The sequence below is a fragment of the Panthera pardus genome, unplaced genomic scaffold (genome assembly GCF_024362965.1).
Source record: "Panthera pardus isolate Hobbes unplaced genomic scaffold, ASM2436296v1 HiC_scaffold_7, whole genome shotgun sequence".
NCBI classification, from domain to species: Eukaryota; Metazoa; Chordata; class Mammalia; order Carnivora; family Felidae; genus Panthera; species Panthera pardus.
The window spans coordinates 79,455,198-79,478,706 of NW_026527002.1; the positions used below are offsets into that span (position 1 = coordinate 79,455,198).

General features: G+C 55.1%; 1 protein-coding gene across 4 annotated transcripts in view; it reads right to left on the minus strand.

Moving 5' to 3' along the window:
* AGO2 (argonaute RISC catalytic component 2) overlaps positions 1-23,509 on the minus strand; it is a 111,710-nt gene continuing 88,201 nt past the window's right edge. For all 4 annotated transcript variants that reach the window (XM_053896576.1, XM_053896578.1, XM_053896577.1 and 1 more), the window contains 8 exons: positions 23,085-23,269; positions 21,617-21,776; positions 17,940-18,030; positions 15,552-15,746; positions 13,518-13,652; positions 10,262-10,363; positions 9,504-9,703; positions 1-9,289 (listed from right to left, as the gene is read on the minus strand). In XM_053896576.1, coding sequence (XP_053752551.1) covers positions 9,181-9,289; positions 9,504-9,703; positions 10,262-10,363; positions 13,518-13,652; positions 15,552-15,746; positions 17,940-18,030; positions 21,617-21,776; positions 23,085-23,269 — 1,177 coding nt within the window. In that variant the 3' untranslated portion in view covers positions 1-9,180. The remainder of the gene's footprint in view (positions 9,290-9,503; positions 9,704-10,261; positions 10,364-13,517; positions 13,653-15,551; positions 15,747-17,939; positions 18,031-21,616; positions 21,777-23,084; positions 23,270-23,509) is intronic.

Below are 23,509 nucleotides of genomic sequence, written 5' to 3' on the forward strand. Positions count from 1 at the left end.
TTGTATTTAGCAGGTACTATAATTTTATAATTAATTTTACAATTCATGTAGCAAATGAGAAATTATACAGAGAGGCCAATGTATATAAATACTAGTTTGTACAGGAACTTTCAGTTTTACAAAACAGCACTGCACGGTTTCTCTATTGCAAGCACAAGACGTCGTCACATAGACCCACCGCACAGGTATCAACAGTCCGTGGACAATACGCAGAGTACCGCCTGAAACGAGGCCCTTGTAGCTGCTCAGCTTCTTAGAAAATAGTAAACTTTCAATGGTCACAATACATTTTGATTCAAAATATCTTCTAAAATGTTTTATTGTGGGGGGAAAATTAAGAAGGGGCAAGATCTACCTATGGAACTTCTGAATTCATTTTTGGTTCTTTTTCAATTATTTTATAAAAATAAAATAAAACTAGAAAAGTTGATAAAACTCAGGGTTAAAACCCCTCAATACATATTAGGTAAGTAATCTGAAGTGTATCAGAGGTAAGAAAAATCTGGATTTAGACACTACATTCTTTTCTTGTATTTAATGAGTAATTAGCCACTTTGCTGCACAGAAACTTAACAATTATTCTCTTAAAACTTCTTAAAAAGTAAAAACTCACTTGCCTCTATAGTTACAAAACATGAATTCATACCTTCAGCCACTACATTAAAATCCACTATCAAACTCAGGACTCAAATTTCCATTTAGTGCTACACTATATACTCTCAGGATTTTAGTCACGCGTGTATTTGCCTTGGAAGAAGATCCGAAATTCTGAACGTGTCCTCCCCTCTGCAGCCAGCACCTCTGCCGAGGGAAAGACCACTCACTGCCTTTCAGAAAGGAGAGACTGGGAGAAGGGAGGGCCAAGAGGAGCCAGTAAGGATGGATTTCTATGCATTTTAAAAATAAATAACATCGGGTTCTTTCCCCCGCTTGAAAGCAATAAAATCATCCTGGACAGGGTAAGGTGTTTTGTCATTAGACCATCGGCCAAGAAACTGCTCAAAACCTGGCTTAGATGAGTTAGAGATAAAGACTGCATTTTAGGTATGTCAGAATCGGGAGTCCTATATGCACGGCTCACCCCAGTCAGCAGCTTCCCCACACACCACACAAAACAGCAACGCTAACGAAAAGCGTCCCAAGAGAAGGACAGTAGGACTGAATAGCACCTTACGTCTGAGGACTTCACACGCAATTTACCAGAGACACGATTCCAATTCCTTTTCTAAAAATCTAGTTCCGTGACACTAAATAGTCTTGTCAAGCGACTAAGGGGACGAAGCCACCAGGTCTTGCTGACGGTTATGGTCGATGCCTGACTAAAAGAGATGGATCTTGCGCGCGTTTCCCGGAATCCCCGCCGCGGACGTGGACTTGGAAAGGAAATCCTGCGGCTACAAGAACCTAACGTTTTCCGACGTGAGACAGTATGCACGGGCATCACAGTTTACAAAGTCAGGAGCTGAGGAGCAAACGCAGCTTCAAAGGCAGAAGGTCAATGATTGACTTGTGGAATGATCCAGGCTTACTTCCCAATGAAAACGCAGCCCCAACGCGATTCCAAAAGGACACTGAGGACCGGACTTTTAAAGGCACAGAGGCTGAGACTGGGTCTTCCAGAACATGCTCAGTCTGGTACCGAGGGAGACCAGAGGAAGGCCTGGTGCCACCCGCTTCCTGGGTCAGAGGGACCTGCCCTCTCCCGCGCCCCCCTCCCCCAGATTGTCCCCACAGTCTCTAGAGTTCAAAGGAGCCTCGGCTCCCCAACACAAGCACCGAGGTCTGCCAAGTGGTGCCAAGGGGCCACGCAGTTGGCCTGCACCGCACCCCTGGCCTCATGGCGTAGGCTGGTCTTGGGATCGACTCACGGTTTGAAGGACCTTGATTCAGAAGGTGCTTAACGAGGGTGGCCTCAACATCTAGTTCCTGGAGACACTTGAGGAGGAAGAGTTAATATTTGGTGTTTTAGCTTTAACTCTTTCACATCAACCAGTAAGAGAAAAGTGTTAATAACAAAAGCACCAGTAGTCTTCAGCTCCCTCTTTTAAAATAATTTTTCATGAACGTGAAAATGGTGGGAGAGGCTCACCCCGGGATTCTGGAGACATTTATGCACAGAGCTCATGGGCAGATCTGAGTTCAACAGTTCACATTACTGAATCAGAGTGGGCTGCCGTGCGGTGTCCCCTGAAAACGCCCTGAATGGGATTCTGGTCGAAGAGAAGGCCAACCCAGAGCGCCGGAGCAGTTCCAGAAGCAGCAGGTCAGCAGACACTGAGGGTGCCCGCGCTGAGCGCCCACGCATCTTGGGGAGGGCTGTGTCTACAAAACAGTGTAGTCGCGCCATTATAAAACATTCGTAGAAAGACCGCAAAGGACACTTAGCTCTTTCAGGATTAAAGCACGCCGCGCAGCGAGAAAAGCATCAAAACCCAAAACGACAGTGCTAAAGGCAAAAACTGCCAGGTCACGTTACGCGCGTAACCTCTCTGCGCCAAAGTCAGCATCTGATGAGCGTCCGGTGAGCGAGCAGAGCAACCTCCACGCCCCCAGACGTCCGTTCCCGCAAAACCGCCCTCCTGTCCCTCAAGAATTTAAGAGCAAACCAACGGAGGGGTCTCGCAGCAAATGCGGACCTTCCAAAGATGAGAGAACGTAACGAGCCTAAAGACCAGAGGTGAAGAGGGCAGAGGGCGACCCCGACTGACCCACGGCAGCGTGTGGGCAAAGGACGTTCTGGCAGCAAAGTGGTTAATCACAGGGAGGGCTATTCAGAGCGGTAGGTGACAGACTCTCAGGACTGACTGCCTGCGAGTTAGCGAGTTAGCGCGTCAGATGACCCAGGGGGCCCTGGGAACTCCGACTTCAAGATGCTGGCTGTGGGCCCTTATGTCCGGTCAAACAAAGGGCCTTGGACTCGGACAGAACATTTTGCTTTTAAACCGTAGATCATTTTTAAGTAGGGAGTGACAGTAACTCAAGGTTCCAAGGTCAAAGGCCGATCACGACCGCACTGTCTCCTGCGACCACACGGCCACTTTAGATGGATTATTTTTGCACAAGAGTTGGTGTTTAAGCACCTTTGTGATTTTACAGAGCGTATAAAAAGGGAGGAGAGCGCAGAGGGAGCCATTTTCAACCCATTCACAAGTGAAGCAGAGAAGAGAGTGCTTTCTCACAGCAAACAGGGAAGCGCACAAGGCCAGGACCACAGGCCGCTTCAGGGTCTCGCTGCACGCAGCCCCGCACGGAGGCGCTCCCGCCAGCCTGGGAGGACGGTGCGGGAGGCTCTTCCTCGTGCTGGCTGCTTAGAGTCCTAAAACGGAGCCGGGCAGCCCCGAGGAGTCCCGGCCCGCCTCTCTTACCTCCGAGGGGGAGGAGGGGACTGCCCACGGGTCACAGTATGGCACACACATTTTCAAGCCAGAACTGGAGAGAGAGATGTTCACAATTCAGTTTATTCAGGCAACGTTTTGGCTATTTTCAGTGTGGATAGCTACGCTTAAGAGCAAACACTAATCTACCGAGAATTCAGAGGTAGCCTTTATCTGCATTTATTTACTTTTTTTTAAACTAAAAGGTATTCAGAAACCACCTTCTGTAGTGATTTGGCTAGGCCAATACATTCACTTTAGACAATAAAATGGCAAAACATAACCAAAAAAGCATTACGGAGGGCACCACGATGGCATCGACGCTACGTTGACACACATTCGTGACTGGTTTGGGTCTAGAAGCTCCGTGTGTGTCTCACTGGGTAGCCTGACCGCAAGCGATTACACGCTGTGGGCTGTGGGCTGGAGCACATACTTCTCATCTAGCAACGTCACAAGGCATACAGGAACAGCGCTGGATCTCAGGTCTCTCCAGCATCGATGGGCTAAGCCACAAATGACGGTTTTGACACAACAGTGATCTCATGGCTTTAAAATGATGGCTGACCAAAGAGAAGTGAGGGAGGCCCTCACCGTCTAGCAACATTGGCCACACAGATGCTTCTGATCCGAACTGTCAGATGCTGGATGGAACTGGAAGAAAATGCTTTAAGGAGCCATGAAAAACAACCAGGAATGAGACCAAAGAGAGCGCTCAAAGGATTTATAGTTAACCCTCTTAAAGTTAAATCTTCAGACCTCAACGGGAGAGCATACCCTCCTTTCAATAAACTGCAAACTTCCTTTCTGGAAAACAAGAAAACGAGGCTAATTTGTCCTTCATGAATGGTCAGCAGACACAAGGCTAAAGAGGCAGTGAAGTCCACGCGACTCTAACACATAATACTGAAAACGTGCCAGTACCCTACAACAAAGCGACGCGTCGCGTTCCTATCACGTTTGCGGCCCTACATCTATTTACAATCGTTTCAAACAAGTACAGCAGATGCAAAGTTGGACATAATAAAAAGGAAGTTGTCAAAAAATCAGTGCAATTATTCTGAGTTGAAAATCTTCCTTACAAAAGAGTCAGCGTGTGTGTGTAACACAGACAGCCCCATTACAAAGTCACACGTGCACCGTGTCCACACTGAAGAGAACGTCACCGCAGCCGAAACCCGCAGGCAGGGCAGCTCGAGGGAGAAGATTCTTGGTTACTTTGGGGAAGGGCTTAAAATATAAATAAACTATTTGCATTCTGAAAGTGAGGCGTATGAACACTGAGGAAGTTTCTATTTATTGTACATTCCTTTTCTCATGAGCGTGAGAGATGAGTCAAAGAGAGGTCACAGGGAAATTTCTATGGCTTGTCTGGGCCACTGGGATTGTCCACTGTCTGGATTATGTCAACTTCTAAAGCTCCTCCTAATGGAACTGCCTTAGGTGTAGGAAAATGCCCATGAAAAATCCTTTTAACTGTCCAACAGATCAAAGTCCCGTTGAAGGAGTACATCCAGATCCTGACGGCTCCACGAACCAAGCCAAGTGCTTCCATGATGCCAAGCAACCAAGAGAAGCCGTCCCAGCCCCCCAGGCCCCCCAGAGACAGTCTGGTGTCCCAACTGCAGGACGCTTGGCTGGTCTACCCTTAACATATTGTATCAAATATATAATTTGACTGAAAAACTGCCCTGTAAAAATAAAATTTAAATCACCCTGCAGATCAATGTAAAATTACATTGCTGCATATATAAGAAAAACAATTCATCCAGAAAAATTACATTTGTGGCTTTCAAAAATAAAATCATCCGGCAAACTTGCAGGTAAACATTAGGCAATTTATAAAAGTTGGGGAAAGAAACTGCTAGCATATCCATCAGGTACCACATGCACTGGGATATCCACATCGGCCAAATCGAACCAGAGCAGAAAGAAAAAAAATAAATAGCAACATTTGCATTTACCAACAATAAAAATAACATATAATATGACATCAGTAAAACTACCCCACACCCCGCTGCAGGAACTGAACTACACGGTCTTTTCCAATGAGCACCCCGCAGCCAGGGTGAACATCAGTCAGAGCAGGGACCCCGGCCAACCTCAAAAGAGCAGGGAAATCACTCCGTTGCCACCACGTCCCTCTCGGGCAAGCCCCCCCCCCCCCCCCCCCCCCCCGCACCCACCGAGGGCCAGGGGCCGCCTGTGGTTCTAGAGTGCAAACATTCATCCACGGGAGTGTGAGAACACCACCAGAAAGCGACATCACGTTAAAAAAGTAAAAGCAGACCCTATAACGTATCAAAAGTGTATGTGTGAAGATTTCTCAACTCCCAAACCAAACAGTCCCTTTCTAAAAGTACAGGTATGCCCAGTTTTACAATAACGTATCTGCACTAGGAAATTCTGAGCTTGTAGCACACAAACAGGCTGGAATCTCAGCGTCCCCAAGGGGCACGGGCACAAAGCAGCGGCCGCCCTCGGCTCCCCCGGGGTTTCCTTCATTGCTTTGTCACTAGGGCGAGAGCGGGGCGAGCAGAACAGTGGGGAAGGGAGGTGGGTACTGTCATTTCTCTTAAAGCGAACATTTTAAAATCTACTAGGAAGAGTACCAGTATAAGAATCTCATTGGGAGACCTCTTTGAAAGAGACGAGATAAATCCTAGTTTTCCTCTTTAATGAATCCAGATTTCTACATCATAATTTTCACATTCAGTTTGCTTAAAGCAAGGCACACCTTACTTAACAGTGGGGCGGGGCAAAGCCAGCGAGCGGACGCCACTCGAGTCCACATGGGCCCCGAGCCTCCGGTGACCGCACGCACGCGGAGGACGGGGCTCCCCTGGGAATCTGGGGCCACGAGGGCCGAGGTAGCCCAGGGGCGGGGGGTGCAAGCACAGTCAGAGACGGGCGAGGGCCCCTTTTGGCTTCCACACGAACAGGGCTCAGACTTAGTCTACTGCACTTTGAGGTTTTACGCTGTCTCAAAACTGATCCTAATAACGGGGGGATTGGTAGAAATTTGGGAAAACAATTATTTACCTGAGAAACTGTAACTACAGCCATTTGAATTCTGAATCATCAGATGTGTACAAAGGTATGCAGCTAACCCAGCTGGAGACGTTTGGTCTGTTAATGCTTTTAGTATGAAAGGTTTTGTAAAACTAGCATAGCGCTGTACAAAGTACCTTTCTCAAGTACTATGGCCCACGAAAAGGAACACCTTGCCTTCAAATGATTAAAGAAAAAAAAAGTCTCATTTTCTGTCAGCCTGTGATCTTTCCTAGGCGTTAGCTTAGAAGGCACCTGCCCACACTGCCAAAGGGCTGGGCCCTTGGTGCTCGAGGGAGATTACTCTTCAGAAAGTTCTCCATCACGGGTTCTCAGACTTCAGGCAGCCCCGGAATCCCGGCTGAAGGTACAAAATACAGACGCCCAGCCCAGCTCTGGAGAATCTGATTCAGGGGTCTGCATTTTTACCAAGCACCGCCACTGCCCTGACCGCCAGGACCCTGTGGCAGCTCGCAGAAACAAGCCTTTGAGACACACGATTCCAGATGACCCTAAACATGGCTGGAAACTAACCTCATTTCAGATTTCGAAGGTGTATTAGTGAAGAGATTCCCTCCTTAGCTTGGATGCTCCTGGTAATTTAAGCCAAGAGTGTATTGGTATCCTTCTGAAAATAGGAGAAAGTGCCACTTGCCAATAAAAGGACAGGGAATTGCAACATTTCTTAGAGCAGAGGCTTCTGTTCGTTTAAAAAGACCAAAATAACAAAAAAAAAAAAGAAAAAAAAAACCAACAAAATAACAACAAAAAAAACCAACCAACCCAAAAAACAAAAAAAACCCCAAAACAAAAAAGATACAGCAAGAAAAGGCTAATGCCATTACTAAGACACCCACATGCACACACAGACACGCACGCACACACCACTCTGAGTATATATCTTCACAAACAATAGTCGCCCCTTTGTCATCGCCGCCAAAATCTAGGCCAAGTGTCTGTCACAGCCCCGCCTGCGGTCGCCCCTCCCCCCTCCGAGCCAGCAGACAAGGATGGAGGTGGGGGTGCTGTCTCCAGCAAGAGGCAGCCAGCCCATCGGGACCCCCGCCCCACCGTAGGGCCAGAGGTCAGTGTGGGGGACTGGGTCCGGGGAGGGCCGCCGGCAGGGAGGGGTAAGCCTACAGAGCACAAAGCAGCACTTGGGGGGGGGGGGGGGGGAAGGGCTCGTCTCCTTCCCCGAATCTCTACACTGAACGTGGATTTGATTTGTTTTAAAAACTGTCTACGAGGACAAACAGCCCACTTAGCACAGAGTCGTCTGCTGTTACCCTTCCGGAGTTGTCCGTGGTATCACGCTTAGTGCGACGGTTTCTAGATTGGCAAACCCGCGTCTGGGGCCCAGAATGCAAATCTCTTCTGCGGGCTTTGCAGTCCGCCACCTCCGCGGGCAGGCTCCGTCGCGGGCCGCTGGCCTCGCGCCCAACGGGGAGCCACCGCCGACGGCTCTCTGCGCGTTTCAGTGCATAGATCCTACGAGACTCGTCTAACAGAGAACCAGACGCAGAGAGAAGTGCGCTCCGACACGTGGACCTGTTCCGGGAATGGAAGAAGAAGTACATTCCATCTGTGCTTAACCGGCTGAGCAACACACGGGGGCGGGAGGTGGGGTGGCGGCGAGCGGCTGCCGTGCGCGCTCGGTGCCCCCCGAGGTACAGGCTACGCAATCTACGCGGGGAAGGCGGGTCGCGGTCACATTGAGTCAATTGCATACTCCTGTACGTAAGCGCGAGAACCACACGAGGCGGTCCAGTCTCCAGGCTCCAAAACACTCCTGATATGCTAAACAGATCACAATAAGCACCCCATAGTCAATAAAATGAAAAACAGCATCTACCTATCACATTAATACTGCAAACCAGATATATATATTTTTTTCTCTTACATTAAAGACATAACAGTGAAAAAGGATTGTACTGTATTTATCACCACAGACCCGTATTCTTTAGAAACTTTGGAAAATAAATGTCACAGTCCTATAGGACAAATCTTACGATTAGACTGTCGGCATATTGTCTTTTTTCTTTTTTTTTTTTTAAATAAATTTTTATTAAAATGGCACTTGTCTGCCAATCTCTCTGGACCTATAAATGTTGTAAACACACATGGCCCGTCTTCTGCCCCCGCTCCTTATTTCAAGCTGAGTGAGAGGCGGGTGGTGACAGAGCGAGACGCCCGTGGGCGCCTCGGCGGGCCACCTGCCCTCGGCCCCGAAGAGCTTGTGTGAGCCCTGTCAGGAGCGCACTAGGGTCACTCTGGTGTAGACGTCAGCGACCACCTCACAACGCTCAAGGCTTTAAAACCACTGCCGTGCTGTGTTTTGCTTCCACTCTCTGAGAACGTTCACAGCTAGTTTGAGCCCATCAATTTCATAGAGAATCATGTATTAAAAACAAGTAAATTGAATGACCAAATAAATTAAAAATGTTTTAAAGCCCTGAGTTCATAGACTGGTTTTAGGAGATTTTTAGGAAACACGGGACTCTATTTTAAGAAGCAGCTTCTAGATTTTGGCAAACCATACTTCCTACGACAATGGGGTCTCATACAGGTCTGCAGTTCAAAATCCAGGTCTGAAATCCGGGACGGAAGGCATTCTGGAAGATGGAGGATCTACTAAAACCGATGACGTCTCATGTTCGATGCTGGCTGTCACGGAAGGGCTGGGCATCTGTTGGTCTGAGTGTAGCTGGTCTCATGTGAATCCAACTCCGTATACCATCGTAAACACTATGACACGTCAAGCAAAGTACATGGTGCGCAGCGTGTCCTGATGAACCTGGACCGCCTTTGCCAAGGCTTGGTGGTCTCGCCCATTACTCTGCCCGGAGGTATGGCTTCCTTCGGCACTGCGGGCGCGGGGGGACAGACAGAGAGAGAGCGCGGCCTTCAGTGCACCGGGTACCCGGGGAGGCGCCCACGCAGCCGCCGGGCGCGGGGGGGGGGGGGGGCAGACGCCGGCGGGTGGGCGCCTGACGGCTCCGGCCGCCAGGGCCCGGCCGCTTCCCGTTCGGGAAACGCAGCTGCCGACGCGACCCCGGCCAGCAGAGGCACGCCGCTTACCTGTCATGTTCTTTGTCCACCAGGTGGTACCTGGCGCGGAAGGCCACCAGGTGAGCGTAGTACGCCGGCGCCGGGATGGACACGGAGCGTGTGCAGCGCACGTAGGTGTGACACAGCTGGTAGGTGAGGATCTGCAGCTCGTCGGAAGAGAAACGATTGTCGTCCCAAAGCACGTGGTAGTGGGAAGGCCTGCTTGTTCCCTAAAAGCGGACCAGAGGGTCAGGGCGTGAGCACGTGAGCGAGGCATCCAGAACTCACCCACACCGGGGTGCTGCCGAGACCCGTCCACGCGACGCCTCACCGAGGACGCGGCGCCGAACGTCTGATGACAAAAACCGCGGGTCCCTGCACTGACAGAGCGTCCCTGTGCGGCCTGCAAACACGCGTGGCGGGGGACAAGGGTGAAGCCCACCACGTGGGAATGAGTTGGCCCGGAGTCGGCCCCAGGCACGCAGGACGCCCCTCGGGCCTCGCCAGCGCCCCTGGCCTCGCACCCACTACTCCGCCTGCCTGACCTCACCTCATCTAAAACGGGGACCCTGGCCGCAGCACGCCAGCGGGTCCTTCCTCCCCAGCACCCATGGTCCCGACTCACCTGTTCGCCGGCTAACTGCCCCACCTCCCCGGGGACGGGCTCGGGCCCCAGCCCTGCCTTCCGCACCACGTCCCCGGAGCCCCCGGGAGCGCTCGGCGTGAGGTCTGTGCTCCTCCGGTGTTTGCTGAACACGCAGACCGTGTCACAGAGACTGTGTCCTCACCTGGATGCCGGCGTGACTACACAGGTAGAAGTCAAACTCGGTCGGGTGGGTGATTTTCGTGTCCACGGTCGTGCCTGCCGGAATGTTTCCACTTTTCCCAACCTTTGGCAATACAGGAACCCGTTAGACACGTCCAGGGGCAACAGAGCAAAGCAAGCCGGCCAGCCTCGCCCACACTGCCGTCTGGTGCTGGGCCTTCCCGACCACGGGCTGCCCCATTTTGAAGTCTTTAAATTGGCTACGGTATTAAAGTAAAATTTAATAAATCCTAGCCACCAGAAGTAAGGAAGCTCCTGTTCTAGGCAGGCTGGGGCCTTTAGGAGGCCCGGGTGGGAGAGGCGGTGTCTTCCCTTTGCTGAAAAATCTGCGTGTGATGCTCGAAGGCTCTTCGGTTATTGTTGAATCTAAAACTGTGCACGATGGACACTGGACAGGTCCTCGTCCACGCACACGTGATATCCAAGGCAGGGGGCGACTGGGTGACTCAGGTCATGATCTCGTGGTTCCTGAGTTCGAGCCCTGCTTGGGATTCTCTCTCTCTCTCCCCCTCTCTGTGAACCCCGCCCCCCCTTGTGCACGCGCTCTCTCTCTATGGCGCCCCCCTCTGCTTCCCTTCTATGTTGCCGTCTCACTCGGATTTAGACTCTATCACTTTTTTGCTACATATTTAAGTCTCCATCAGCACCACACCGTGTTACTTCACAGGTTTTTAAATTGCATACCTACATCATACATATTCTGCAACTTACTGTTTCTGCCCAATTTTTACCATTTTGAGACGTATTCATGTGATACGCAGAGTTTATTCATATTCGTTACCGCACAGTATGACAGTATATGAACATCAGAGACAGTACTGCGATGAACACTCTTACACGTGTCTCCTTATACACAGGCAGGTGGGTTTCTCCAGGGCAGACCTTTAGAATTACCCGACTGCACCCAAGTTGGCTATCAGTCTGCACTCCCATCAGAAGCGTGGGGGTCTAATGACGCGTTTACTTGTATCAAGGACTATGCTAAGTGCTTAGTGTGTTAGCTCTGCTAACCCTCCCGACATCCTGAGGAAGGTGGTACAGGGAGGCTGACCCCTGTGGGCAGTCCAGATGCTGAGGGGCAGACTAGAGCCAGGCTGCCTGGCTCCAGACCCCGTGCTCCTGACCCCGGCACAGCACTCATACCGTCGCCAACACTTGGTATCATCAGGGTAACTTTATGAGTCCCCCCGACTTTTCCTATTCTCTAAAATATTTTGTGTAAGATTATTCTTTGAAGGTTTGGTAAAACTTGCCTATAAAAAATCTGGATAAACTTCATAAAAGAAACTAAATAGTTTCCGCTTTTTTCCTATCCTCTGCCACACTTTAAAATCATCAAATCTTGAAGGTTTGGTAAAGCTTGCCTGTAAAACTCTCTGGGCCTGATGCCTTTTGGAAATGATGAGTGGATTATCCCCCTGAGCTGACTTCAGTGATTTATGTAATTGCACAAACAACTGTTTGTATCTATTTCTAAGTTTTCTAAGGTATCTACCAGCATAACGCCATTACTATCCCATGATGATTTAAGGTAACACACACCCCCTCCTGAGATCATACATAGTTCTCTATTTGCTACTTAAGATTGTTAAGAGTTTCCTCTTTTTGCCTCATTGAGTCTTGCTAGGTTTACCTATCTTCAAAGAAGGTTTTATTCGTGTTAATCTGCTCTGTCCTCACTCTCTCCTTCATTATCTTCCATTTGGAGGGGGGTGGTATAGCAACAAGCAGACTTTGAGCCCTCTTGACTCCTTGCAGGAGTCAAGTTTGCAGGCCAAGGAATGAGGGGACCCAAGCACACCGGCTCCTCAGCTTTTCCTTCCACACCCAGACAGACATCTCACTTCTGTCCTTCCTGTACCTTCGGGCTTCTTTGATGGTTCTTTCTTATTTTCCAACAAATGTATCTAAGTCTGTACACTTCTATCCAAGCACTGCATGAAGTCTGATGTGAAATGCTCATTTTTATTCAGTTCTGATTACTTTGTATTTTTATTCTCTTTATGTGTTTACTACATGTACTATCTAGAAGAGAAGTTAAAATTTCAGGCCTTGTTAAAATGTCTTTTTAGTTCTACTCTTCCTTTAAAATTTAATGTCTGATAAAAAAAAAAAAAATTGTGGTTTGCCCAATACTGAGGTTTGGAAATCTCCCGAGATTGCCTCTGTGACCCGGTACGAGGCAACTTTCACGAGCCTTCCACGTGAACTCAACTGTCAATGGCTGGGTTCTAACTAACCGTAAGATCTGGCGTGGTCTCTTCATACTTCCCATTTCCAGCTTTGACTCATTTGTGCCTGTTTCAGTTTCTGATAGCAGGGCGTTAAAATGTACCTCTTTGCTGGTGGATCTGTCCGTTCCTCCTTGGAATTCTGTCACTTTTTTGCTACACTGGTTTTTACCCCCCTTTCCATATTTTTTAGGTCACAGCGTTACGTCCAAACTCAGTTGTTCTCTCTTCTGGGTAGTTCATCCCTGTGACTGTGACAAAGTGTCCCTTTCTGTCGCTAACAATTTGTCCTCTGGCTCGGTGCTGTGGGTACCGACCAAGTGGACGGCTACAGGCTTTCAGTGTAGTGTCTCTCCCTTCTGGGGGGGGGGTGGGGGTCCCTTTTCTCAGGCAGGTACCTGATAATGTGAAGTTGAGGACAGTACGTCCACGTGTAGATTTATTTTTATTTATCCTGTTGGAAACACGGAAAATACTTTTAACCTCAGGATTCCCGCCTTTCCTCAACTGTGGAGAATTCTGAGCAGTTACATCTACGAATCTTGCTTCTCGCTGACACCCCTTGCTCCGGGACGGCCGGAGACATACCCCTGGACCGGCTCCCCAGAGCCGCCTCCAACCTCCCGTGAGGGTCCCCAGTTTGCCGTGTTCCAGCTACTCTGTCCACCGCCGTGGTTACTAACCGGACCTTTTTCAGAGCCAGATCCCTGCTAATTTCTTTACTGGACAAATGCCATCTCCTGCCCGGACCTGTCCCAGGCCCGTGGGGTTTGCAGGTCCGAACGTCCCACCAGACTGAGGAGAGCCCTTCGCTGGCGCCTGAGGCTAGGTCCCCACGGAACTCGCCCAGGACGGGGTGTCCCGAGACACCTGGAACGGTGGGGGCGGCACCAGCCCCCTGCAGTGCGGCTCAGGCCGAGGGCTGAGCACAGACCCGCGTCCCTCGCGGCCCCGCATCCCAGGCCCTCCCTGTGGCCAGAGCCTCACCCTCTCGTTCTTGTCGGTGCAGAAGAGCCGCGTGTGGTGCCTTTTCTGCACCACTATGAACGTGATCCCTGGCTGGTAGTCCTTTTCCAGCTTAATACACGCCTCGCGAATGGCCAGTAACTCGTGGTGGAGAACCTGGGGGGGAACACAACACACGCCTTACCCTGCTTTCACCGACCGCCTCTTTCTACCTCAAACTACGCCGTCCGGAACACGTGCTGGCCGACGAACGCTGCAGCTCGGAAACGATACCCCGGCGGCCTGTTAGCAGCTGCGAGCCTCTGCCTCCCCGCAGGTGCTGTTTCGTTTACGTAACTGAGCAAACGAGACCCAGGTCTCGTGGTTCGGTGGTTTAAATGAGAGGATGCGTTACGTCGCTCACGCTGTTTTCTGGAATGTTCTCAGTGACTAGCACCCACCATACACGGGAGTAACGAGGCACCGTGGGAGACATACGCGTGAACGAATCCGTCCAAACAACTGGTTTTCTGTGCTGGAGAGGAGGGAGAGAACCTCGCAGAACACAAGGACCTAGGAGCCGGGCCCGAGGTCAAACCCGAGCCCTACCACCAGGCGGCTGTGTGGCTCGGGGAAAGCCACGGACCCTCTCTGATGGCCGTTTGTTTTCACTTTTAAGACGGGAACAGCCTACGTCCCGCAGGCTTGCTGCGAAGGCTAAAGTGGCGCCAGGCCACGAAGAGGAAGACGCTGTTCCCACCGCCCGTCTCAGGTAAGCGGGCAGAAGTCCTCTCACGGGGTGAAGGCCGCTCTAGGCACCACACACCTTACGTTTCTAACCCCTGTCCTAGTTACAGGTCATGATGATGTTTCACAAACGCCAGCTGTGGTCACGCCGTAAGACCCCGAGCAAGTTCCCAGCGATGAGAACAGAAGGCGCGGACCCCTCCCCGGCAGGGCCGGCTGCGGCAGAGGGTGAGGGGGCTGGGGGCGCAGGAGGGAGGCGAACATCTCCAACCGAGGGAACCCGAGAGGTTCTGCACAGGAGGTGCCTTCAAGGTCGGCTGGCACACGCTGGCGGGGACGGCACAGGAGCGGCCCCCCCACCCCCCGCCCACGCTCCGAGGGGCCCCGGCCTCAAGTGTCGATTCTGTTCTTCCCGCCAACCGTGGGCCTCAGGGGGATGAGCTGCTTCTACTCTGGACCAGGAAGGTCCAGGCTGCCCTGCTCACGCCTAGTCAGGTGCTATCCAGCCTGTTTGTCAAGGCAGCCTGGGGGCCTCTGGAACACTCCGGCGCGGCTCCCGGAATCCCCTCCCCTCTGGGGTCCCTTCTCCCACAGGACCGGACACGGGCCCTGTATCTTCTGTCTCCCCTGCCAACATCTCCCGGGAGGCACGTGTTGGGATGGGGTGGGTGCCGAGCTGGAATTAGCTCGGACGGATGTGGAGACACATCCGGCACCAAGCTCCCGAGCTCTGGGTTCAAGGCCGACCACTGGTCACCTTCACAGGGAGGTAAGGCAGGTGCCCGGGAGCAGAGCACAGTCTCCCTGTACCCGCTCCCTCGCCTCTCCTCCACTACTCCTCGCGTCTGATGGCAGCCAGCCGGGCCCGGGATCCACAGGTCACCCGAGACCCCGCCGTTCCCTCCACGTCCAGATGGTGGCTGTGAACCCTGTGTTTAACCCTCCTTCCAAAGGGGCCCCCGCCCAGCCCCGCTCCGGGGCCCCCTGCAGTCTGCCTTTCACACTGCACACGGTGACCCCCAGACAAAACTGTTGTCTCCAGCCCACAGACTCTCCCCGGCCAAGCCTCTGGAAGGGCCGCGTGCTGACCTAGACCCAAGCTCCCCGCACAGCCCTTGAGGCCTCGAGCCCAAGCCGAGCCCCTCGTCCCTCCCGTCCCGGCTCAGCACCGCTGGCCGGGCATCCGCTTCCCTGGCCCTTCCACGCTCTGGCCGGATAGAAACCACATCACCGTTTTCACCAGAGAACCGGACAAGCTATCGTACGGGACAAACGGGTGACCCTGAGGTGTCCTGAGACCACAGACAGGGAAATCACGAGGCGGCCTACCTGCTGAAACTGCCCCTCCGAGACGCCGTCGCGGTAGAAGATGATGCGGGTCGGCTTGAAGCGCGTGGACTTGTAGAACTGGATGAGGAGCTCGCGGACCATGGTGGCCAGGTCCTGGATGATCTCCTGCCGGTGCTGCTGAACCCGCACGGTGGCACAGTAGCGGTTGGGGTGGGCGTCCATGCTGCCCACGACCTGTCGGGACAGGTGCAGGGAGCGCTGGGGGGACTTCCCGGAAGCCCCCTCCTCTGGGTGTGCACTGGAGGAGGGACTGGGGATGGACAGACTTGCCTCTGCCCTCAACTTGACATCACGGTGAAGGGACAGCGGCTGGTCAGTTGTGAACCTGCTGCCTTTATGTTTCTTTTTAGTATGTGGGCAACAGTGTTCGTCAATAGACTGCAAAGAATAAACACTTGCTTAAAGTGGGGGTGTCTGGGAGGCTCAGTCGGTTAAGGGTCCGACTTCGGCTCAGGTCACGATCTCATGGTTTGTGGGTTCGGGCCCCACGTCGGGCTCTGTGCTGACAGCTCGGAGCCTGGAGCCTTCTTCAGATTCTGTGTCTCCCTCTCTCTGCCTCTCCCCTGCTTGTACTCTGTCTCTCTCTCTCTCTCTCCCTCTCTCTCTGCCCCTCCCCTGCTCACGCAGTCTCTCTCTCAAAAATAAACATTAAAAATTAAAAAAAAAAGTTTGCTGAAAATATCTAATAAAAAATAGGCAATTATTCTGAACCTTTACTCCGCTTGTGATCACATGGGGCTGAATTACATCAGCCCCAAGAAAGCAACTTGTATCAGATTCCCTAGTTTTTTCAAAGCACACTGCTCACCAGGGGAAGCCATCTGCGTATCAGTGCACATCCCAAGATTCTGAACCCCAGAAACGGCAGGCCATCCCAAAGGCACACTGGCACGTAAGCAGTTGCCTGAAGGTGCCGACCAGGAGGAGCCCGGAGAACAAGGCACACCTCCACCCTGGGGTCTGCTGTGCCCTTTGCTAATCAAACAAGGGCGGGCTGAAAATTGTCTAACAAGGTCAGAGCTGCAGTCCAGGTAGGAAGAGGAGATATCTGCAGGAGGAATCAGGTGACCTGATGCTAACCTGATAAAGGAACAGGGCCCCTGAGTAACTTCAGACACACCTGCTGGGGGCCCACAACAGTCCCCGGGGAAGCCTGCACTTCCTGGGGGTCCTGGCCTTCTTCCCGACTGGGGATCAGCCACCCCTCGGGATCAGACGTGCCTCGGAGAGAAGCACTGGGCTGCGGGAGGCAGGCCCCGTCCACACGTGTGCCACACGTTAGAGACCCGCATCTGCGGCTGCTGCTGCGAAAGCTAGGACTGGTGACTCCAAGCCCCTCCACGAGGCACCTGAGGGCACCGCTCAGACCTCAACCTGAACCTCAGGGGGTCTTGAGCTGGGTTTTCTGCAGCTTCTCTCGAGCAACTGAGTTTGGCTTTTCCAGACTGCATGTGTAAAACGAGAAAACTAATACTGACCCACAAGATTAGGACTCAGTGTAATTATGCACCCGGCCCAGAAGTCGCTGCAGCGGTCCCCGCTGGACATGCTGGGGACACAAGCCTTGAGCCCCAGGCTTCCTTCCCTCCACTCGGCTGCCCTGGCTGCAGGCCGCCGGGAGGTCCCGCCAGACAACTCAGAGGTACCGCCCTGGGCTCTGTGCTCCACAGGCCAAGTCTACGCTACCCTGAGCGTGTGCTTGTCTGGTCCTCTTGAACCAAAGCCATTGGGCTGACCCTCCCGAGATCAGTCAGCTGTGCGCACAGAGCGGGCGCCTCGCGCGGCCCCTGGGGGCTGGACACGGCCAGCTAGCACGTGGGAAGCTCGGGGGCTCAGGGCCTGTGGAGCGAAGCTCCCCCGACGCCCCGATGGAACTCACAGGTGGAACGAGGGAAGGGCTACGTTGAACTCCGGACGGTGTAATTACTTCACACTTGGTGTTTCGTAATAAAAACAGAAAATGTTCACAAAGAGGCACAACGTTAAAAAAACCCTCGTTGCAGCATCTGGCCCAGTGGGCAGAGAGCCACTGCGGGCCTGAGCCGCGGGCGGGACCCGGCAGGACGGGAGCCACCGTGCCCTTGGCCTTTCTGCTGCCAGATCCGTGCCGTCTGGCCCGGGCCTGGGCGGGCGGACTCACTGCTGTCACACGTGGGTAGCCACGTGCCGCGTGCCCTCCAAATGCCTGTTTCCCAGGACACTCTGTCTGCAACTGCCCAGGAGAGCACAGTGGTGTTCAGGAAGATGCTCTGGCCACACCCCGCAAGGGGACCGCGTGCCCCCCTCAGGCAGCTCGGCCAAGGCGTGGGTCCCACAGGCGGCAGGATGCCACCAACAGAGGGTCGGGCGGGACGCGCGGATACTCACGGCGGCAATGGAAGGCTTCTTCCCGTCCCCAGCGGGTGGGTGGGTGACATCGGCCCCCAGAAAGATGACGGGCTGCTGGAACACGGGTGGCCTGCGGAGGGAAGCGGGAGCATCTGAGGCTTGGACCGCTGAGGACACTGGTGCCAGCGTCACTCGCGGGGCACAGGCACCGCGGCTGTTTTTAAAAACGGTCTTATCTTTTAACGGTCCATACCAAAGACCTCGCTCATAAAGTGACACGGGGTCTGAGAGCTGTTTCTGAATAACCCAGGGTGGGACCCGGGGGGATGGGAGGGGGTGTGGGGGAGTGTGGACTAACAACGCTGGTCCGGGGCCGGGGGGGGGGGGGCGGGGGGGGGGGCGGGGAGGGGAGACGAACGACACTCGGGCGGACAGCTAGTGAGGCCGGGGTCGCGGGGGGGGGGGTGGGGGGGGTGGGGTCTGCATCTGTAAACACCTGACTGTCTCCGCAGTGATCGTACGTGCTGAAATGATACTAAAATCACGTCTAGAAGACAGTAACGCCACATGCCAGATTACGCGTGTATAAAGGTCCCGCGCTTTGCTACAGCCTGGACCCCAGCCCCGCTCTTCCCGGGTCTCCCCAGGCCCAGCCGCAGCACGGGGCCGGGTCACCCTCTGCTCGGTGTTCACCAGCTTCCCTGTCCCCTGCCCACGAGAGGCCAGGAGCACTCCCCCAGTCTCAACGCCCAGAAGTCTCCAGACATCACGTGTTTCCTGGGGGTCAAAACCGCCCCAGGTGAGTAGCACGCCAACAGCTTCCCCGCCTCTTTCCAACGCCGTGTTCTAGCACCTTCCTGAAAAGGCCGTGTGCATGGCACCTGGGAGCGTGGGGTCACTCGCTAGCTTTGCGTTCTGAAGTTCACTCTCTCTAGGGCTTACTTTTCTCTTCTGGAAAATGGACACAACGTGAATACTTCCCTCCCGTGGTTGTTGAGATGAGTGTTTTCAGCGGGCTGCTGACATTAGTGTCCTTCCCGCCCAGTGACCAGAAGCACCGTGTCATGGGGAGATGACCCCTGCGGGGCTCCCGTGGGACAGAGCTCTGCCGCCCAGAGCCGAGAGGTGGGGGAAAGGGCTTCGAGTGTGTATGCCATGTGAGTTTCCACACAACGTGGACAAGGTTTCCCCCTTCAGTGCTTGCAAGCACGCCAAGGGGGTTCTTCCCCCTGGGGTCCCCGGGACATCGAAGCGGGGCACAGGCAGGCACTGTGACGTCACATGGAAGGGCCGGGCTCGGGGAAGATACTGCCCGTGGCCTGGCTGACCGGCCTGCCTCCGGGCCCTGACCTGGACCGCGGCCCCCCAACCCCTCTCCGTGAGCCTCTGGGGCCGGGCCCCCGCCTCGCTCTCCCCAGCACAAAGACACCGGGCACAGACGAGGCGCTGCAGCCCTCCTCCCGGCTCCACAGCTGTTTGGACTCTCACCTTCAACAAGGAAGACCACACCTGCCCATGAACTCCACTCCTGCCAGGCTCCCTCCGCTCCCTAGCCTGCCAGCTTGCTGCGTGGCCAAGCTCCTAATTAGGCGGACCCATTCACCACCTCCCAACCAGCTGCAGGCCCCGCCCACCAGGCTTCCTGCTGCCGTGGCAACAAGACAGTCTTCCTCAGGTCCCTGCCCCCACACGGCAGAGCCTGAGACCTCATCACAGGAGGCTCCTTGGTGGCACCACGTGACAAATGACACAGGAAGCGTTGCCCTAGCGTTCCCCTAGCGTTCCGGGAGCCGCCTGGCTCTCCTTTTGGTGGTGGTGGGGGGCTCTACTGCTGGCTCCCTGTCTCCACAACCTTTTAACCCTCAACTCTCCAGGGTAGTAGGCTTGGCATCCATCCTGTCTACACCCTGCCCTGGGGGATCTGGGATCTCACCAGCCTCGTGGCTTTAACACCGCCTCTCTGCTGGGTTCCCCTAAACACACATCCCCGAGTCCAGATCCCTGTTTCCGCCCCCCCCACCCCCACCACCCTGAGCCCCGCTCCAGCACACCTCTCCTGTCTCGCTCACAGCAGCGCCATCTTCCAAACACACCGTCTCTGGGCACCCCCCTCCCCCACACTGCCAGCACCCCTCCCGAGACGGTGCAGGTGCCACCTGGTCCCGTTCCGCCCAGAGCTGGAGCAGCCTTCTAGAACGGGACCCTCCAGGGGCTGCGTCTTGCCCGGGGCGGGGGGAGGGGCGCCTTGGGCCCCCTGGTCCTTTGCTACCATCGGCTCAGTGCCGCCTTCTCCAGCAGACCGGCCACAGAAACCCAGCTCCTCACCCTCCTGGCCCCGTCCCTCCCATGACGTCACTGGTGCTCCCGTCAAGTCCCTTGTGCTGGGTCCTCCCACGAGAGGGCTGGGACTCTGCCTCCTGTACTCACTGCTGTGGCCGGAGCTCCATCGACAGAACCTGTTCACTGAGCGAACGGGGCGCTGGGCTCACCACCTGCTCTTGACAGGCCCTCACTCCTTCCCACAACCCGAGTGGATCGACCTCACCTCGCTGAGCCAGTCTCCCAAGTTCAAGTCTGGGAGGCTCTAACTTCAGGTTCTTTCCGCCTTCCCCCACGGCGGCAACCTACTAAAAAGCCGCTTAACAGCGTAGCTCAGTCTTCTTGGGGTGTGGTCCCCGGACCACAGAGCATCACTTGTGGGCTTGCCGGGAGTGTCAGCACTTGGGTCCCGATCCAGAGGTGCTGGTCAGAACCTCCGTGGTTTAACGAGGCCCGCAGGTAGTTCAGAAACTCGCCCAGGTGGGCCGTCACGGGCAGCCCGAGGCCAGGCTGGGGGCTCCGCACACAGCTGGTGCCTCCTAGCGTCTCTCCCCCAGACACACAGAAGTGGCGATGGCCGCTGCTGTCCTCACGAGAGCACTTCTACCCAAGGGCAGTGCGATTCACTGGAGGGTGTGTCCAGTAACCTGCTTTTACCCACGCTTCTCGTTCAGATGCTAACCCGACTGCCAAGATTCTTCGGGGACGAGACCTCCTCGGTAACGTCTGTCATCACGGAAACCCCTCTCTGCCGCAGCAGAGGCTGGCCAACCCTCAGGAGGGACAAAAGCTGACCCTGGCCCTCTCCTCGAGCGCCCAGGGCCCCGTGCCAGGCCAGGGGGTACCGGGGGGCCCCGCAGCCCCACCCCACCCCACCCCTCCCCTGCCAGGCCCCGACCCCGACCCCGACCCCGGCCTGGGATCTGCCAACAGTGTGCTCTTCTGTGGAGCTTTTCCATCCCAACGGCTGCGTTGCCAGCACTGACCGCATCAGGTGGCCTCCGTCCCCTGCCTGGCTCGGGAGACGCAAGGGCGGCTCCCGCCTACACGGCAGCTACGGCTCCCTGCTCCAGAGGCGCGCTTCAGCTCAGGAGGCTGGCGTCCCAGCCGTTCAGGCTGAGCTCCGGCTCCGCCCTGCCAACTCCCTTCACGGCACAGCCGCCGCACCCCACGTCTGAGCACCCCCGGGCCCTTCTCTGCCCTCCCCTCACTCAGGGAACCTGGCCAAGGCAGCCGAAACTGCGCCTTGCTTCCTGGCGTGTCGCGTCGCGTCCAGGACGGCGGCTGGCACACGCGCTCACACGTGGCCTGACCTGTGTGCGCTTCCCCACCCCGCCGGGAATCAGGCCCGACTCTGCCCCACGTGGTGGGTGCGGTGGGGCGGGGGGCGTCCTTACCTCCCCTGGGGCAGCAGGATGTTGTTCACGCCTCCCAGCTTGACGTTGATCTTCAAGCAGAGGTTGGACAGGGTCTGGGGCGTGGTCCTCTGCACGTTCTTCATCTGCACACACTGCGTGGCCATCCCCAGCACCGTGTCTCCCACGCGCTTGACCTCGGCTGCGGAGCACCAAAGATACGCTCACCGGCAGCTCTGGCCGGCACCTCTTCCTTAGCGTGCCCCCCCCCCCCCCAACGCCACAGGGGCCCAGATGCGCGACCCCAGCAGCCACGTCCGGCTACGTGGCCCAACCCCATCTGTGGCTGTGGCTGTGGCTGCGCCCACGGAAGCGGGTGACTGGCCGCCGGCACAGGGAAGTCAGGCCCCGGGGCTGGAGTTCTGGCTCCGGCACGGCCCAGGCCAGGGTCACCTCGGTCAGGGAGGCCGGGGAGTAGGACAAGTCTCACGGCAGGAAGGAAGTCCATTTCAGCAGCCTCCAGGGCTGCGGGGCGTTTTGGGCACAGCCAGGCTGGAGGGGAGGAGGGCACGGCACGCCCACCCCTGTCACGGTGCTCAGGGTGGTTCGAATAAAGACTCTGGCATCCCCGAAACCCGCAGCAAATGCAAGCCTGACGTCAAAGAGCTATCTAGGCCCACGGCCCTGGGTTCTGGATTCCTTCATGAAGCAACTGTCAGCTACTCCCTGGGCAGCCCCGTGGAAACAGGTGACTTCTGGATGGAAACACCGATGGCGTTCTCTTTGCTCTTTGCGTACGTAGCTCAGAGGGGAGGGAGAAACGTGGCTTTTATGCATCTGATTCTGTCACCGTCTAACTGGGAATGCAGCTGGCGAGCCTCACTGCACCCCACACACCCCCAGGTTCTCGTTCCAACACCTCCTCCACTGGGCGCCTCTGGGCTCCCACAGGGCTTTCTTTTTCTTTCTTTCTTTCTTTCTTTTTTAGCCACCCCCCCATCGCCTGCCCTGGAGTCAGCAGTCTATACCCGCCACTGCCCTGGCGCTGCCTGATGGGGGGCTGGGTCTTGTCTCTCTGAACTCTCTAGGCCTGGGGCATCATCAGAGGTAGCTGGGGAGTGTCGGCTGAATGGACGTGCAACTGCCCTTGTGGCACGAAGGACTCTGATGAGCTTCCGGAGAGCTCTGAGGCGGGCCCACGAACGTCACATGGAGGACGACGGACGGTGGCCCCGGCCACCACCGTGTGTGCACTGAATGGACCTTCCTCCGTCCAGCCACCGTCACGTCGGATGGTGACACGATGAGGCAGCGTGTGCTGGCCTCTGGGAACCGTGGCCTCAGGCGAGACCAGCGCAGGCAGCAGCCGTCGGAGACCCCCTCGTCTTTCCTGGATTACAGACGAGCCAGAAACGAGCACTCCCCGGTGTGGCAAAAGCGCAAAGGGCTCTGGCTGCGCCCAACACCCACGGAGGTCGCGAGCAAAGCCAGCCAAACCGCCAAGGCCTACCGTAAACGGGGGTTTTGCCAGGCAGGATGACCACCACCAGCTGAAGGCCAGCGTACGTGTTCTTCAGGTGCCTGAACATGGGCTCCACGCTATCCGCCCCCTGGGCGTACTTGCAGAAGCACGGCTGGCCCTGGATCGGCATCCCAGCGTCCCTCGAGATCTTTCTGAGCTGCTCTGTGAAGGATCTGAAGGAGAAGGGTCGTTAGACCTGACCGCACAGGAGCGCCAAAGAATCCAGACCAGCCAGAGGTCCCAAGTAAAGGGCACGACTTTAACAGACAACCCCAAACCATTTTCACCGACATCAGCATCTTGGTTCAAGACCCGGACACAGCCGACAACGTGCTAACTCCTGGAAAACTCTTGGATATGCTGAGTACACACGGGGGTACGGTGGGTACACACAGGGGGTGTGCTGAGTACTC